The sequence below is a fragment of the Rhipicephalus microplus genome, chromosome 6 (assembly GCF_043290135.1).
Source record: "Rhipicephalus microplus isolate Deutch F79 chromosome 6, USDA_Rmic, whole genome shotgun sequence".
NCBI lineage: Eukaryota > Metazoa > Arthropoda > Arachnida > Ixodida > Ixodidae > Rhipicephalus > Rhipicephalus microplus.
Genome location: NC_134705.1, coordinates 96,493,003 through 96,509,067, shown reverse-complemented (window position 1 = coordinate 96,509,067; position 16,065 = coordinate 96,493,003). Strand labels below are relative to the sequence as shown.

The 16,065-nt window shown below is 46.7% G+C and overlaps 2 protein-coding genes across 10 annotated transcripts in view; one reads left to right on the top strand and one right to left on the bottom strand.

Moving 5' to 3' along the window:
• Positions 1 to 1,108, bottom strand: part of LOC119168525 (uncharacterized) — a 126,924-nt gene extending 125,816 nt beyond the window's left edge. For 5 of the 7 annotated variants that reach the window (XM_075866240.1, XM_075866235.1, XM_075866236.1 and 2 more), the window contains exon 1: positions 538 to 1,107. In XM_075866240.1, the coding sequence (XP_075722355.1) occupies positions 538 to 603 (66 nt within the window). In that variant the 5' untranslated portion in view covers positions 604 to 1,107. Of the gene's footprint in view, positions 1 to 537 lie in introns of all 7 variants that reach the window. The other 2 variants (XM_075866237.1, XM_075866239.1) reach the window with 1 other exon arrangement.
• A 207-nt stretch (positions 1,109 to 1,315) lies between these two features.
• Positions 1,316 to 16,065, top strand: part of Snap25 (Synaptosomal-associated protein 25kDa) — a 339,638-nt gene continuing 324,888 nt past the window's right edge. For all 3 annotated transcript variants that reach the window (XM_075866232.1, XM_075866234.1, XM_075866233.1), the window contains exon 1: positions 1,316 to 1,611. The gene's annotated coding sequence lies outside the window, so the exon portion shown is untranslated. The remainder of the gene's footprint in view (positions 1,612 to 16,065) is intronic.

The following is a 16,065-nucleotide window of genomic DNA, read 5'->3' as shown; positions in this document are numbered from 1 at the left end:
ATTAAAGCAAGGCGCGTGCTATATTAAAGCAAGTCCTCACGACAGGCGGCTAGGACGCAGGCAACCGTAGCCGCTCCACTTTGTTCCAGGAAAATTAAGTGGCGAGATCCCTTACCCCTCTCTGCACCTCACTACAAACTTTGATACGTTCGATTAGGTACAACGCAACAATCCATTGCAGTCCTTTCGTTGAATTCTTAACTTCACAAGGGCACACAAAGCCACCGGTTGGAAACCAAGCGAATCGCACATGTGCATGCCTTCACGAACAAACACGCACAAAAAAGAATACAAGAGACATTTAGGAAAGATCAGTCGGTGTGGGCTACCGAAGTGTTGCCACCAGAACTCAACGAAGGATAAAAGCACAAGTCACAGGAGACAGTTTGCGCACAAATTTATGGTTCAGCGGAATTGAACCATTGAACGCGTAGGCAGAGTGGCAAACTTCAACACGTTGCCGCGCCGTACGGGAGCAGTTGATGCGCGACAAGCCCGAAGCGAGCAAGTTATCATTCGCGACGCCTCTGCGCTTACCTGCTTGTTCTGGAAAGCCCCGATTCCGCAAGTCGAACATCCCTCAGTCCTCTCGGTGGTATCCATAACCCGAAAACATCACTTGGGATCTCTGCAGGCGCGAAGCGTTCGTAGCAGTGTCAACACTCTCATAGGCGAGGAAACGCAAAGTCCATCGCCCACGATGCAAATCGTCCACACGTTCAGTCTCTTCTCTTTGAGCTTTTTTGTTTCTGCACGAGTTGCATCGACGGGTGCCGAGTTTCGGAGATGTCAATCGTATTCTTGGCCGATCGACGATTGAAGGATGTAACCACGTGCTTCCGAATTCACCATCCCACACTGCTTTTTCGGCGGCGTTGTAGGCAAGGCAGTCAAACGACAGTCGTTGTTTTAGATGCCAGCTCCACTAACCTTGAAACTCACCAAAATACGAAGGCCCTATGCGACGGCGGTCAGCTAGCACCATTGTAATTTCTCATGCTTCGCGCTGTCACTGGCCACAATAGGTTTTTCTTGAAAAAGCCGTGCACGCTTCAAACACACGCTGCAGCCTATCAGCGACATGCCGGTGGCACGCGCCAGATTTATTACTCTAGAACCAGTCCTCTAATAAAAAAATAAAACACAATTTTTGATCATGCATTTATACAACACTCTAAAGCATGTTTTCCTTCTTTTAATTATTGAGTGGTTGCTTACTGCGAGCGCGGGCAACTTAAAAAAGGTGTAAGCAGAGTAAGCGTTAAGACGTCTGCATGCGAGGCTTTTTGATACGTCACAGCCGCAGGAGAGAAACGCAACATCCGTTCTCCAGTTTCCGGTGTTTTGCGGCGAAGAGGCGAGATTTTTGATAGGCGCCCGTAAACGTCTGCGTGAGCTGCGTGCTTTGGGGGCGTCCGTCGTTACGCGAGTGTATCGTCGTGCTTGGTCCGTGTGTGTGCGGTTGTCGTCGTCGGCCGAGCATCGAACCGGGCCGTCTTGTCGTCCGCTGCATTCGTGGGCAACGCAGGCAGCTCCTTGACGGGTGTTGTGTGCGCGTTTCTTGTCGCGTGGACCGTGGGAGTGTCACCTTCGGCGTTAATCATCCTCACGGTGAGTGCCGTAGAGCTCGGTTCGTCGTGTGTAATTCGCGCACCGTGTTTCGCCGGGGCCACCGGCGTTTAGTGGAGAAGCGCGCCAGGTCCGCCGCCGCATTGGCGTCAACGTCAACGTGTATGAATCGCAACTACCGCCGTATTACACTCTCCGCGGGATTGCATGTTCTATCGTACGTCGGTGTATCGTGGCCTTCGCCGGTGCGGTGGGTGTGATTGCGGCTGGCTTCTTCGCTTATTAAGTCTAATTAAAACCCGCAACCAGCGTGAAAAAACCGATAACTGTTCCTTCTGTTGCCGAATTGCGTACACTCCCCCCGTTCTGACGGCGGCGCACAGGTTCTGCGGCCCTTGGAACGATGCTGTACTCCATACAACGCGTGTACGCGCACTTCGTGTGCCGCGGAATGAATGTGCCTCTCTCTCTCTGACCGTTTTCCCCCCACTTCTTTTCGCTTTTGCTCTCTGACACGTTCTGCAGATCAATGAAAACCATTACGGCCCGCGAAGACCGCTTTCGTTCTTCTGAGGAGCACGGGTGTGTCTTGTCAGGATGGTGCTGTAGCTGCTCGATTAACGCCGTAATCTGCGATTATACTTTTCTATTCTCTGGCCGATCCTGTGGATGTCTTTACCCCGATCGCTAGCAGGTGTTCGTTTGTGCAGCGGTGATCAAGTATCAAATAACGTGCTGCTGCACTTCGCGATTACGTCGGTAGGCCGCATTTCTTTCCGAGGCCGCATGATGGTTTTGGGGTTTTTTTTTTTTTTTTTTCGTCTAGATGAAACCGGTCAGATTATACGCGACGTCTTCACATTCATCGGTTTCTTTCGCCTGTGTAGAACACCGATTATTTTGAGGCTTTTTACGTCCCAAAACCAGATTGTGAGAGGCGCCGTAGCGGAGGGCTCCAGAAGTTTCGAAAACCTGCGCTTCTTCCACGTACGCGTAAATCCAAGTGCAAGGGATCGCCTCCATAGAAAATGCGGCCGGAATTCGACCCGCCACCTTGGCGTCACCAGTCCACGATTTCTTCCGTAAGCAGTGCGTGCGTATCCGCTTGTTTGATGACATCGGCGCTGACTCCGTTTACCTGCCTGTCAGTTATTGTTCTTCTGCCTGCCGCTTTGAGTTTCCTTCGGCCTGGCATATGTAAAGCGCCCGTCGTGAGCAACACCCCGCAGTTGTTCGGTTTATAGCGGGTCAAATGTGATTGGCTGGCTCGTACGCGACTCCGAGTCCAGTCGCACACCCACCTTTCGCGCGAGTTTATTCGAGCCAATGAACTGTCGTACCTCGTTATGACGTCATTCATGTAACGAAGACGACTCGCATGTAAACAGTGCGAAGGTTTCGCACACAACATGCGGCTGCGTTGTTTCTTAAAATGTCTCGTTTTCGGATCGCGCTTTTAATTTGATAGTATTCGCGATTGGAAGGCAGACGTATTTAGGAGCGCATCATCAAAGGAAATGTCGACGTAAAATTCAGTAATCTGAGCGCGCAGTGGAGGTCAGAGGGAGACGCCGTCCATTACACGCTGGCCGAAGTTAATGAGGAGAATGACCTTGCCGGATAGCTTGCGCTCTCTATGGTGGGAAAGATAAACAGTAAAAGACGCCGTGGTAGCCTCGAATTGGAGGCCGGTTGTTCTCCGAACGCTTCGTTAGTAGGTATGAAAAGTCCCTCCGGTCTACTGATTCTTCTTGCACAGAAGCAGCATAGGTAGTCAGGTTTATATAGCCCAGACCATCGGTTCTCCGCCGAGAGAAGAACCACGCATGTTTCACGAGCTCAAGTCACCTTCACTCGGTAGTCTCCCGTAATTCGAATCGTTCGTTCATTCGTTTTGACGTGTACTGGGAAGGTCGTCGAAAATTTAGCCATAAATGTCATGCGCTTTCGTTTATTCTGTTCCTCGTTACTTCTGTTCCACTATTCGGACACACACAATGAGATTGCCGAAGAGAAAAGCGGTACAAAAACGCTAATTCACATTAGCGAGAATTATGGGAATTCATAATTCACCCGGAAACCCCGCTATGGAACTAATCAAATCTTTATTTCGGTGCCTACAGACCCACAAACAACTTGATTTCAATGTGTACACAAGGTCTCTACAGGTGACGTGGTAATGAGCAAAATGTGGAGCTCACGAATGAGATAAGTCTCCTTTTATCTCAACCAGCGTTTTTAGGCTGGACATATTTTCGACGAAGTGTTATAGATGGACTGACGCAGGCAGCATCTCTTAGCCACCTAAGAAAAAGGGCCACAGTGCAAAATCTGCCCCATACATTGACCTAATCTTGTAGAGGGCGCTTTGATGACTCTTGCATAACCCTGTTGCGTAATTTAAATTCTGTCTATGAATATCGAACGCGTCTTTTTTCCGTTAATAGAAGATACGTCAAGAGGATTTCCCTTATAAATTATTAGAATAAGTATCTCTTAATATATTCATGGCCGGGTAGCAAAAAGGTAGCAACCGTGCAAGAAAGTTAGTAACAGTTTCAGTTACTACTTGTTTCATTCCAATTAGTAACTGTTTATTAAAGCAGGTAGTAAACAGGTAGAAAAAAGTTGGTAATGGTTGCAGGTAGTAACTGTTTACTAACGCTGGTAGTGAACAGGTTGCAAAAAGTTAGTAACGGTCCAAGAAAGGTAGCAAGTGTTCAGTTACTATACCTATTTGCTTACAGTTGCTACCCTTTTACTAAATATTTCTAAGAGTGTAGACATCACATCGCAGAGTTCAGTAGATCTAGCTGGTTGAGCTAATGTTGTCAGTAATAACAATAAAAAAGAAACCGTTGAAATTCTTGATTGGGGAGGTTGAAATGGCCTCAGACAAGCTGTAGAGAACCCGACGTTTCGGGACTGATTTGCTCCCTTTTTCAGAGGGAGTGACTGCGTTCAACGTTCATAGTCTTGACTGCGTTTGTCATGGATTACACGGGCGGAGATTCTGGCGGGAAATTTCGAAGTGATACTTGGGCCTCGATTTTATTCTCTTTTAATAAATCCACGTTGACGTCATTAGAGTATTCGCCCTGCCGCGGTGGTCTAGTGGCTAAGGTACTCGACTGCTGACCCGCAGGTCACGGGATCGAATCCCGGCTGCGGCGGCTGCATTTTCGATGAAGGCAAAAATGCTGTAGGCCTGTGTGCTCAGATTTGGGAGCACGGTAAAGAACAACCGCATTGCTGAGTAACTCGGGGGACGAATCGCAACTCATGATTGCGGAAATTAATCTTCAGAAAACGAAATTAATGTACAACAACCTCGGAAAAAAGCAGCGCTTCGAGATAGGTAATAGTGCACTTCAAGTTGTAAAAGACTGTCTACTTAGGGCAGGTAATAACCGGGGAGCCGAACCACGAGATTGACGTAACTAGAAGAATAAGAATGGGGTGGAGCACATTTGGCAAGCACTCTCAAACCATGACAGGTAGATTGCCACTATCCCTCAAGAGGAAGGTATATATAACTGCTGCATCTTCCCGGTACTTAGTTACGGAGCACAAACCTGGAGACTTATAAAGAGGGTTCAGATTAAATTGAGGACGACGCAGCGAGCAATGGAAAGAAAAAGGGTAGGTGTAACCTTAACAGACAAGAACAGAGCAGAGTGGATCGGGAAACAAACCGGGGTTAAGGATGTCATAGTTGAAATAAAGAAGAAGAGATGGACATGGGCCGGGCATGTAGCGCGTAGACAGGATAACCGCTGGTCATTAAGGGTAACTAACTGGATTCCCAGAGAAGGGATGCGGGTTAGGGGGAGGCAGAAGATTAGGTGGGCAGATGAGAATAAGAAGTTTGCGGGTATAAATTTGCAGCAGCAAGCACAGGACCGAGTTGACTGGCGGAAATGGGAGAGGCCTTTGTACTGCAGTGGACGTAGTCAGGCTGATGATGATGATGATGAAGAAACTTCAGGCTGTCGAAATTTCTGTAGTCTTCCACTAGCATTAGTCAGAAATTCTGGGGTCGCGGCCTCCAATGAAGACCTTCTGGCGCGATGGCGGACTGCGCTGCTCAGTTCGGGCCTGGACAAGCAACTATGGGCGATCCAGCAGGCCAAGGAAGCTGCCGGGAGACACGGTGTGTCCGTTGGCCCCTAGGTGGGAGCCCATCCCAGCAATCTGCCGGAAATTAATAAAGTCTGCATCTCTCTCTCTCCACTATACACGGCGTCTCTTATAATCATATGGTGGGTTTGGGACGTTAAACCCGACATATCAGTCATCAATCAGTCATAGGAGTTTTCATTCGTCATTAGAGTAATTGACGTGATTAGGCTATTCAGAGATCGATTAATCGCGTTTTCACGTGTGCAAGCTCCGCGTGTTGACAGTTCAGCGTGCCCACGTCCCTGACAGGCAAGCGCATAGCGTATAGAAAAGGCGGCGCGCTTATGCCAGCGTGCAGCCGCTACGCATACTAGGCGTCGTTCGCAGGAATCCCGTCAGCCCAACGACTGCCAAGGTCCGCGCGTTGAGTCAGACTTTGGGAGGATCCGCGGCGTCAAGGTATACGCGCGCGCCGCTGCTGTGGTCGCTCCATCTCTTCGACGCCTCGTCACGCCGGAAGAGCTTTTCCTTTGAGAGAGGAGGAGCGGGAAAAGAGGGGCGCTGCCTATCACCGAGAGCATGCGGGTGTGTGCGAGTCGTTTGTGAATTCGCCGCGAAGAGTTCCTTTTGTTTGAAAGTCGCCGCCTCCCAGGCCGTGAAGCATACGTAGCGTATGTACACGCAAGGCCGTGTGTTGTTACCAGCCTTGTCGGCACGCCTCGTATTTCCTCCCGCGAAGAAAGAGCAAAAGGAGGCACCGTTGCAGCTATAAAGAGCGTGGCTTCAATCGTTGCGTGAAGTGTTTCAGTGTGTCGTCGTCTTTGGATTATTCCTCCGACTGTGTTCTTCTTTGTTGTTGACCGCTGCAAGGTTTGTGAGGAACCTGAATGCGTCTATTCATAGTTGGATAGAAGCGGTCTCTCTCTCTCTCTCTCACACACACACACGCACACACGAGCTGTTCACAAAAACAATCTATGAATTAAAAAAAGTGTTATACAACAGAATAGCCAGCTCAGAAGTCGTTTGTTTGTGTGCTGCTTTTGTTCTTTTTCCTTTTTTTTTGCGTGCTCGTTTTGTGCGGATCGCGCAGCCACACGTGTGCTTCAAGAACACGTGCCGGAATCCAAGAGACGATCTTCGAGATTCAGTGTCCGCCCAAAAGCATTAAAGCGGGGCGTGCAAGCTGAGTGTACACTTGCTGAACATGACTTACAGCTACAAAACGATGCTGTGTATCTGTGCAGATTTGTGCATTTTTTTTGTGTTGGGGAAATCTCGTAGATTGGTGCAGTGGCGTAGCACGTACCCGTGCATTAATTTATTACACTCATGTGAGACACGTGCAACCGGCGTTTAGCCGAAGTTTGCGAACATTCAGTTAGTCGACGGTGTCGGGCCGAGTTGCAGCTGTGTGCGAGTGAATGCGCGGTAGGCCTCACACAACCTTCAGACCTTTATATTTCTGTTTTCTTCAGCAATAACTATCTTCTCTTTAGGAATACTTATTATTGGTGTTTATGTTTCACTTAATTATAATTTTAATGTGCAGCTTTCATGTCGTAATTTTAACCTTTATGGACGGTTTCAAGATTGCAAGCGTTGTACCCCAGATAACTTCCGGTCTCCTCATTTACCAGCTTTTGACGTCGAAACTGAAAGTACGTTTTTTCTCCGTTTAGTTTTTTCAGATAAAATAAACGTGCGTAAAGTACAAGGGAATCGTTTATAATTCTTATGTAGCTCAAAAGAACATTTGTTTGAATATATTTCGCCAAATACGGGAAAAAATGTACAAAATCAGCGGGCTATGTTCTACAGCTCTTCTTCCCCACCGATTCCATCAAGGCACATCGGTGGGAAAAACCGGATGTCATCAAAAAGGTTGTGTTTGTAAACAGTGAAAGGGTCCATAGTCGGTTATCAGCTTAGGAAGACTAGGGAAGCCCCGCCCAGATGACGTGTATACGCGGCGGCCATTCGCTCCGGAGGTGGGGCCCTGCTCGTGACGTCAGTTGTGGAGGGCGTTTACATTGGTGCAAGCTTGGTGCATCCTTCTATGAAGAGGAAACGCCGCCAACTACTAGACTTGTATCCGCCTATAAACCTTTTTTTTCCCTCAAAACTTAGTATTGGAGAATGGTGTTTTTTTAATGCCGCTGTACAAATAAAAAAGACCCCGATAAAAGTCTGAGCGCTAAACTGCTTATGAAACCCTCATTTAGTCCCTATAGAAGATTCTTCCCATTATTAGCAACACGAAATGAAGTCACGAACACAAAATATCCCTTTGAATTTGGGCCTTCATTTAAATTCCAAGGAAAAAAAAAAGCAAACGTCGATTTATGTAAGCCAGAGCCCAAGGGTCAAGCATGACGTTCTAAAATTTCCCTCTCTGGTCGCCCCCCCCCCAAAAAAAAAAATAAAGAGCATCAGGTTTCGAAGCGCTTTGCCGCATTTTATGTGGCTTTATATAAGCGCTTGAAAATAAAAGCATAAAATTAACGTGTTTGCATTGAGCCTCGCGTTTCTTCTAAAATGACTACGAAGTCGTTTTCTTTATTCAAGACTGAACAGTTAATCAGGCTCGAGCGGACGCTGTGGAAATTTATTACGCGTCGGATTGGGTTTACGTATAAGCTTCAGCGCCGACGTCACCGCGAGCTGGCGTATTTCGTCGCTGACGACATTCGTGGCTCGAACGATGCGTCCGCTGGCGATATACGATAACCGCGGCCGCTTCACTTTCGCTACAACGTAATCCACTAATGCGTTTTTGTCCTAGTTTGACCTGCCTGTGTATACTGTTCACACGAATGTTGTTTGGACGCAGAAGCGAAACTTTCTGCTACTGTGTAAATAGTCGGGCTTTAACAGCGGTGATGGAATGCAGCAGTATAACTTAATCTGTCACGCGTAAATTCAACAGCGAAACAGGGATGCGAGGAAACTTTAGCATCTTCGTCAATGATTTACCTGAAAACCTTTTTCTGTTTTTATACTTTACTAGCGTTTACTTGCTGGCTCACAAAGCAGAATTATATCGTTCTATGTAAAGCACAGTTAATGCTTGTTTGTTCACTGAGGGGAGTACGTTCGTGCTATCTGAATAGATGCGCTGTTGAACGAGTAGAATAATTGATGTATCATTTAAATTCTATTTGGTTTCATGGCCTTCAAGTGGTAGAAAAACAACGCGTCTAAACAATACCCATAGCTTCCATGTTACGTTTCCGGCGGCTGAATCAGTTTCGGTGTGTTAATCTTTAACCAACGCCTCCTAGATTTCCCGTGCCTGCCGGATAAGCGCGAAACGCCGGTCATCTATGGCGGCGCTGCCTACGTATACGGGTAAGGGCCTTATACTTAGCCTTAGAGATCGGCAATTTTGGCGTTTGCTACTAATTTCAGAGGATGCCTTGTATTAAAAAAAGTTGCTTGCTGAATGAAAGCGTCACTTACGTAGGGTTAATTAAAATTACGTTTACGCTTCTTTGAAACGTTTTTTACGTTATTTTTGTTGCATATAAGTTCCAAAAACGTAAAAACTTATTTAAAGACACCCCTATTGAGTAGCGCCACCACCTTAGTTCCGACGACCGCCGCTTCCCAAGTTACCGCCGATAATGCGGCAGGCACGGAAAATCTATAGGAGGCGTTGGTTTAACACAGCGCTTAGCGGAAATTTTGTACACGTTGGAGGGAGAGAGGGGCTTTGTTGGAGGTAATAACATCACTCGATAAGCTTGTTAATATAAAATAAATTGTTTCATAGCGCTATAGTGCTATTTCATGCACCGTGGTGTCGTCTGAGGCCAGGACGAATACTTCCGGGTCGCATCGCGCCGTCTGAACATAGGACAGGCAGACGGCGACGAAAAGGCAACACGTGTGTCGCTATTGTGAGGGAAAGGTTAAAAAGAAAAAGGAAAACCGAAGGCTTGGCCTTCACCTTAATGTTGACTTGTATACCTCTCTCCCGCACCGTATCCAGATGTGCTCCAAAATTTGACTCGATTAGGTTAAGTTGGCACAAAAGGGTATACCCCTGCCATTTAAAGGAACCCTAAAGAGAAAGAACGACTTAATTGATATTGATAAACTGCACTTTTGAAACTATAATGCCACATATTTCATAACCATAAGTATATTAGCGCGGGAAATCGAGGTGGAAGTTTCGTATTTAAGTTTTGCGCCGAAATTTCCACGCGTGACATCGAAAGAAATTTCAAAATGTATTTTTAGTATTTTAGCCGACATTGGCTCGATGAAATTTCCTGTACATGCGAATGCTATAGGTATACCACACCCACAGATGCCAATGCACGTACTTCAATCTTTTATTGATTAGAAGCTACGTGGACTATAGAAGGACCGAGTAGACGCTTTCAAAATCTATGACGTCACGACGTCTGGTGCGGTAATCTGATGGCGGCCCCCGCATTTTTCTTTTCGTGCGTTTTCTCGCTTACACCAAGCCCGGTAAAAATTAAAAGTGCTGTTTTTCGGGATTGCGAAATTGTACTTTACAGTACGCGAAAAAAAAGTTTTCCCTCTTTAGTTTAACTTTAACGCGGTCGTGTCGTAGTGTATTTTTTTGTGATTTTTATCGCAGCTGGGAGGAACGGGGGAGGGGGAGAGTGTGCGAGAGTCAGTCGTTCGATATTAATGGTGCCTTTCTGAATACTCGTTTTAAAAAAATACGCCTTTGTATACGTCGTGACCGCAGGTTTTTATTTAACGTTTTATGCTTTGGCTGTTTAGTTTGACTCGGAAGTGTTCAATTCATTTGATGTAGCCATAAACGGTTTCAAAGAAAAAAAGACAGCTCAAGGCCTTTACTGTGCAGAAAGGGTAAACGAATCGCGGAAAGGTTCATCGCTTCGACTCCGACCTCTTAAACACGTTGCGCGCATATATATATATGTCGTTTAGTGTGTCTGCCGCTGCACTGTGCTCTGCCCTTATCGCGTTCTCCCGAACAACTGTTCAGGTATAGTTTTGTTTGTCCATTGTCCGTCGCATTTTATTTAGCACTTCGCGGCGCATTTGTAAAGAGAGAAAAAGCCATTGTTTCGTCACGTCAAGTTAAGATGTTAAGAAAAAAGAAATGCATTAGCTGTTTCTTTTTTTTCCCCAATTTCTTCGTTCTTTTTAGGCTCGGATACAAAAAACGCAGGAAAGAGCGAGACGAAATTTCTAGAGATGAATGCTGCTTTTTATCGTCCGTATGGTCGGTCGAAATTATTTAGAGGTGATTACAATTTAAAAACGGTTTAGCAAAGGCTGTAAGAGCGCCCAACTGACGAGATTCAGAGCGCATGTTTACAAATGATTTTTTTTTAGATAAAGAGCAGACGACAGCGCAAACGGGGAATGGATTAGGGATACTCTCAAGTGCGAGAATATAGATGAAGATTTCGTAGAATAGCCGAGACAAATGCGCAGATAAAACAGAGGCATGAATTGTTCGGAAAGTCTGATGTCTAAAGAACGGAGGACATGTCTTGATTGGTGTTTTTACGTTTGATGTTAAAAGGACACTCTTCTGAAATGAAGGCTTTTTTTTTAGATTAATAAATTGTACTCTTTCGTCATCGTATGGTCACTGCTAGAGGAGAAAATTGAGGTCAAATGATCATTTATAAGTTTTGCACCGAAGTTTCCCCACACGACGTCACGGATTTCAAAGTGGCGGATTTCGTATTGTGGCGAACATAAGTTTCCTGCAAACACACCAGAGGGAGCTCTGGCGCTAGTGTCTACGGCAGCTGCTATGCATGGCGCTTCAGCGGGCATGGGAATCATCCCCCGCTTTGTCACGAAATGACAATCTGCAGACGTTCAGTAGGCGCACTTCACCACCTTAATCTTTTATGCTCACCATTTTAGATCGGGGCACGAAGTTCATAATGGTTCGTTGTTTTATTCTACGCAAAACCGAAATACAGCAATAAACGAAATCACAAGTGCGTTGGAAGCCCGCAAGCACGAAGACTAGGCACATCCGTGTACTACCAATCATTCCCATGGTGGCTGAACGATCGCAGCGCCAGGGTACCCTCTATAGTTAATTTTAGGAAATTCTGCGGTGACGACAATCGCTTAAAATGTGGCACGTCAAGTCATGCCCCTTCAGAGGACACTCATCTTTATTGGTTAAGAACTGCGTACGGCCTAGCAGGGCGCTGTCAAAATCTATACGTTGCGTCGTTTGATGCGGGAAACAGAGTTACTTTGGGCTAATTGAACTAGAATTAATTTCAATATGAAATGAATATAAGTACCAGCACTTGAACAAAACAGAAGGGAAGACCCTCCCTTTGACTCCTTGACGTTCGGTTCTGTGCTGACATTCGAACCATTGCGTAATGAATCGAGGCACCGCCAGCAGCATGAAACGAGCCCTCTAATGTGGGCTTCACCCCACAGTGACCATTAACGTGGTGAAGCCAGATTTGACGATCTCTGTCTACTTGTACTCGCTGGTGCGGCGACTTGCTTTAATTACGTGACAAGGAGACTTGTTTTATTTTTCTCCACATTGGTTCAATGTAATTAGCTCATACTTGCTATATGTCGAGAAGGTCCCTTAAAACGCATTTTTTTGTCATTATATGATCATGCGGGCCCTAGCAGACGCAGTCGGTATCCATTACGTCCCGATGTGCTGGTGCAGGAAGTTCAAAATCAGCGTTGCCGCCTGTATTCTATCCTTTTGTGCGTTTTCTCGCTTACTAAACATATTCTAGCTAGCAGAAAGATTCGTGCTTTGACTACACTGAAATTGTAATAAATATAAACTAATCCCAACAAAATCGCTTTTCTTTTCCTTAGTGTCCACTTAACATTGCTGCGCTCTAGAGTGACTGTGCTTACTAATCAATATTTACAAGCTATGGCGAAAGCTCTCGTTTCATAATTACCCGCCGTATGTGGGATGCTTCCACGGCAAATTGTGCTTATTCGAGGGGTCGTCCTTTCTAAACATCTCGTTAACCAGATTTGCCCGAAGCGCGTTTTTCACAGTATGTTTGCTATCTCCCCTTTGTCTTTCGCGATTTTATTTTCTTCTGTGTGCTACTTGGAATCCATTGCTCCCACTGAAATTAATCAGCCACGCTTCCAAGTCTGCCCGTTTTCTTTTATTTTCTCCTTTTCGCGAATAAAGGGTTGATGAGTGGACAAATTTAATTTATGCGAGAAAGTACGCGTATACTGATTGTCAGGCTCTTCACTCAGCGGCCGCTCCGTTCGACGCATGACATTTTTGTAAACTCTTGTAGGAGGACTTAGAACCCCCAACCTCTACGCCCCCTCCTCAATAAAACAATTGAAAACTTAGAACACATACTCTGGTTTCGTAAGCGCGGCTTCAACCCGTGCAGAAGGAGGGACGGAGAGGAAAAAAAATTGTTTGCGTAAAGCCCTACTGTGTGCGAATTTTTTTTTTATTATGCAGTGTCAGGGTTCCTACCTCGACTTTCGCAGAGTGAAACTGAATTCGGTGACGCAACGTCGAGTGGTACTTAGTCCGTGTGCTAACCGATGAAAGAAAGATGTAAAAAATCGCATCATATCCACGGAGTGAATGGTGGTGAGTTGGGCGAAACCTCGGTCCGTCTGCCCGTCCGTCTGCCCGTCCGTCTGTCTGTCTGCCTGTCTGTCTGCCTGTTTGTCTGTCTGTTTGTCTGTCTGTCCGTCCGTCCGTCCGTCTGTCTGTGTCTGTCTGTCCGTCCGTCTGTCTGTCTGTGTCTGTCCGTCTGTCTGTCTGTGTCTGTCCGTCCTTCCGTCCGTCTGTCTGTCTGTCTGTCTGTCTGTCTGTCTGTCTGTCTGTCTGTCTGTCTGTCTGTCTAAATATGCTGTGCTGCCGGGGAGGGTGAACTGCCCTAGACCATAAGGAGCTTTGCCCCGCCCCCCCCCCCCTACCAAAAAAAAAATAGTGGTTCATAAGCGAAATACAGATAAGAGTAACGTCTCTTCAGCGAGCGATGCCAGTTTCGTTTTGTTTTGCGGTCGTTACACTGACGACGACGGTGCTTTCTGCTCTCTTGACGTTCTTGCGTAACGGCCACCGCCGGGTTGTGTCGTTCACGTGCGTTGCGAAGTTTGGCGGAGAAAGGGAGAGGACACTGGGAGGTGGGTGAGTGGAACTATGCACTGTACAAACAGGGGAGTTGTGGACACGCCGGTCGCCAGGGATAACTGTTTTTCGGATCGTTAGCGCCGTAATTGTCTGAGCGTCGAAATAGTTTCCATGCTCTGTGCTCAGTCGTTTCATTTTCTGTTTTTTTTTGTTGAGGATATACAAGGGACTTGCAACATCAGCGCTAATGTCCTGTGATCGATTCTGCGCGGTTGCGTCTGCCATATGACAGGCAACGAAATGGGGGAAGACGAGTCGGTTATTAGATAAATAAGTGAAAAAAATGGGTGTTTCGCGTACTTGACAGTGATAACGATAACACTATCTATTACAGAAAGGAGTAAAAAAAATGTTCATCAAAATGGGTTTATGAAAGCCACTTAGTGCTTGTGTAACAGTGCCTTGTAGTTACTGAAGGGGTAAAGAAAAAAAAAAGGCTTCGCAAAAAAGTAGCGCGAGAAACCAAAAGATGCAAAAAAATGCTTTAGCACACGTTCATTTATTGGACGAATGCGGATGACTCATTAGGTTAGGTAGATTAATTATTGGAACGATTTTACAGTGAGCAAACTAAAATTATATCAGGAGTCTTGTCTGTTGAGAAAAGGGGGAAGCAAAGCTTGGCATGTGTAAGATTTACCCTTACTACTATCAAATATTAATTTGCATTACGCTACGCTTCCTCCTAGGCATTTTGCTTTCTCCATTCCCGCAATCGGACCTTTATCCACGCGCCTAGCAGTGTTATGTTACTATTCAGTTCTTACAGGCAAGAATGACGGCAATATGTGGGCATATCCAAGGCTGATATTAAATGTGTAAACGTAAAATTACAGCTTACCTCGATAAAAGATCAGATCGCCATATCAGAAATGGCTTACCGCTGCCCAGGCTCTATGGAGCATCATTTACGGTAGGACAAAGCGCCTGGCAATGCGCATGCGACCGACTCGGTTTAGAGAGATTCATTTTTGTGTATTCGCCGGTGCCCTGACTTTCTCGTGTACATTGCCGCCGCTGCCGCCGACGCCCCGAAATTTGCAACTCTCAGTAAACATCGCTTTTAATATAAAACAGGCTTCCAAGCATTCCTTGGTGTTACTTGCCAGATGTGGACTACACCCCGATGAACACAGTATGCAGCGTGCGTGCCAGTAGTGTGTAAACGACGAGGCGCGTAGCGTGCTTGGAGACGGTAACGACTCGTATGGCGTGATTCGCATGCATGAGGCGCCCTATGTTTCCTTACAACGCGGGCGGCGTTGCACGACTTGTACTTCAATAGGAATCGAAGGACGGCAGGGCAAGGAACTGGACCGCCGTTCGGACATGCTGTCTAACACGGAGTCTCGCATTTCGACTGGTGCAATTGTTCTGTCAAACATGCCGTTTAGTGTATCCTTAAGGCCTAACCACACGCACTCGTTGCAGCGTGGCTTTCGGACGCGGCGCCACGCAGTCTGCTAATAGAGGGAGAGGGTGCGTGGCTACGCGAAGCCGGTCGCCCACTGTCACCATAAAGAGAGGGTGTGAAGCCGCATCAAAATTCCACGCGCTAGCGCGCTGCAACGTGTGTGTGTGGTCAGGCCTTTACGTCGCTGTGTGATCCGTCTGCCCGCTTTTTAACCGCACATAGCACTTTTTCAGGCCCGGCTCGATGGTCATTCAATGGTCAACGCCGGCTAAAACATGGAATCGCTAATTAGCGCGTGCAAACTTCCTAACGTATCGCGATATTGAAGCTGCACTACGGCCTGACCACACGTACGCGTTTGTAGCGCGTCAGCGCGCGTTTTTTTCTGACGCGGCGCCACACCCTTTCTGGATGGAGAGAGGGGACGTGCAGCTTCCCTCAGCGCGTGCCCTCTCTCTTCATAGGGAGAGGGCGTGACGCCGCGTCAGAAGTGACGCGCTACAACGCGTACGTGTGGTCACGCCTTTTTGGCGCAGGATTTCGAAACAAAACAACACCGGCAGAAGAAATACATTATCGCTGCAAGAACCCCTGAATCAGCATTAAATTAGAGCAGCATTAGCACTACATTAGGCGCTAGATTTAGTGTGTTCCTGATAAGGGCTTTCAGTGTTTCTATAGGGCATTTTACCCATGTCTAAATGGGATTCAAGGATTAATTGTAGAGCCAGTAAGTGTGACCGGCAGCTTGGAGCTCTCAGTCTGAAGATTTCCGGCCAAATGTTGCCGCGGGCAAAGGCTTTTTTTTAAATAA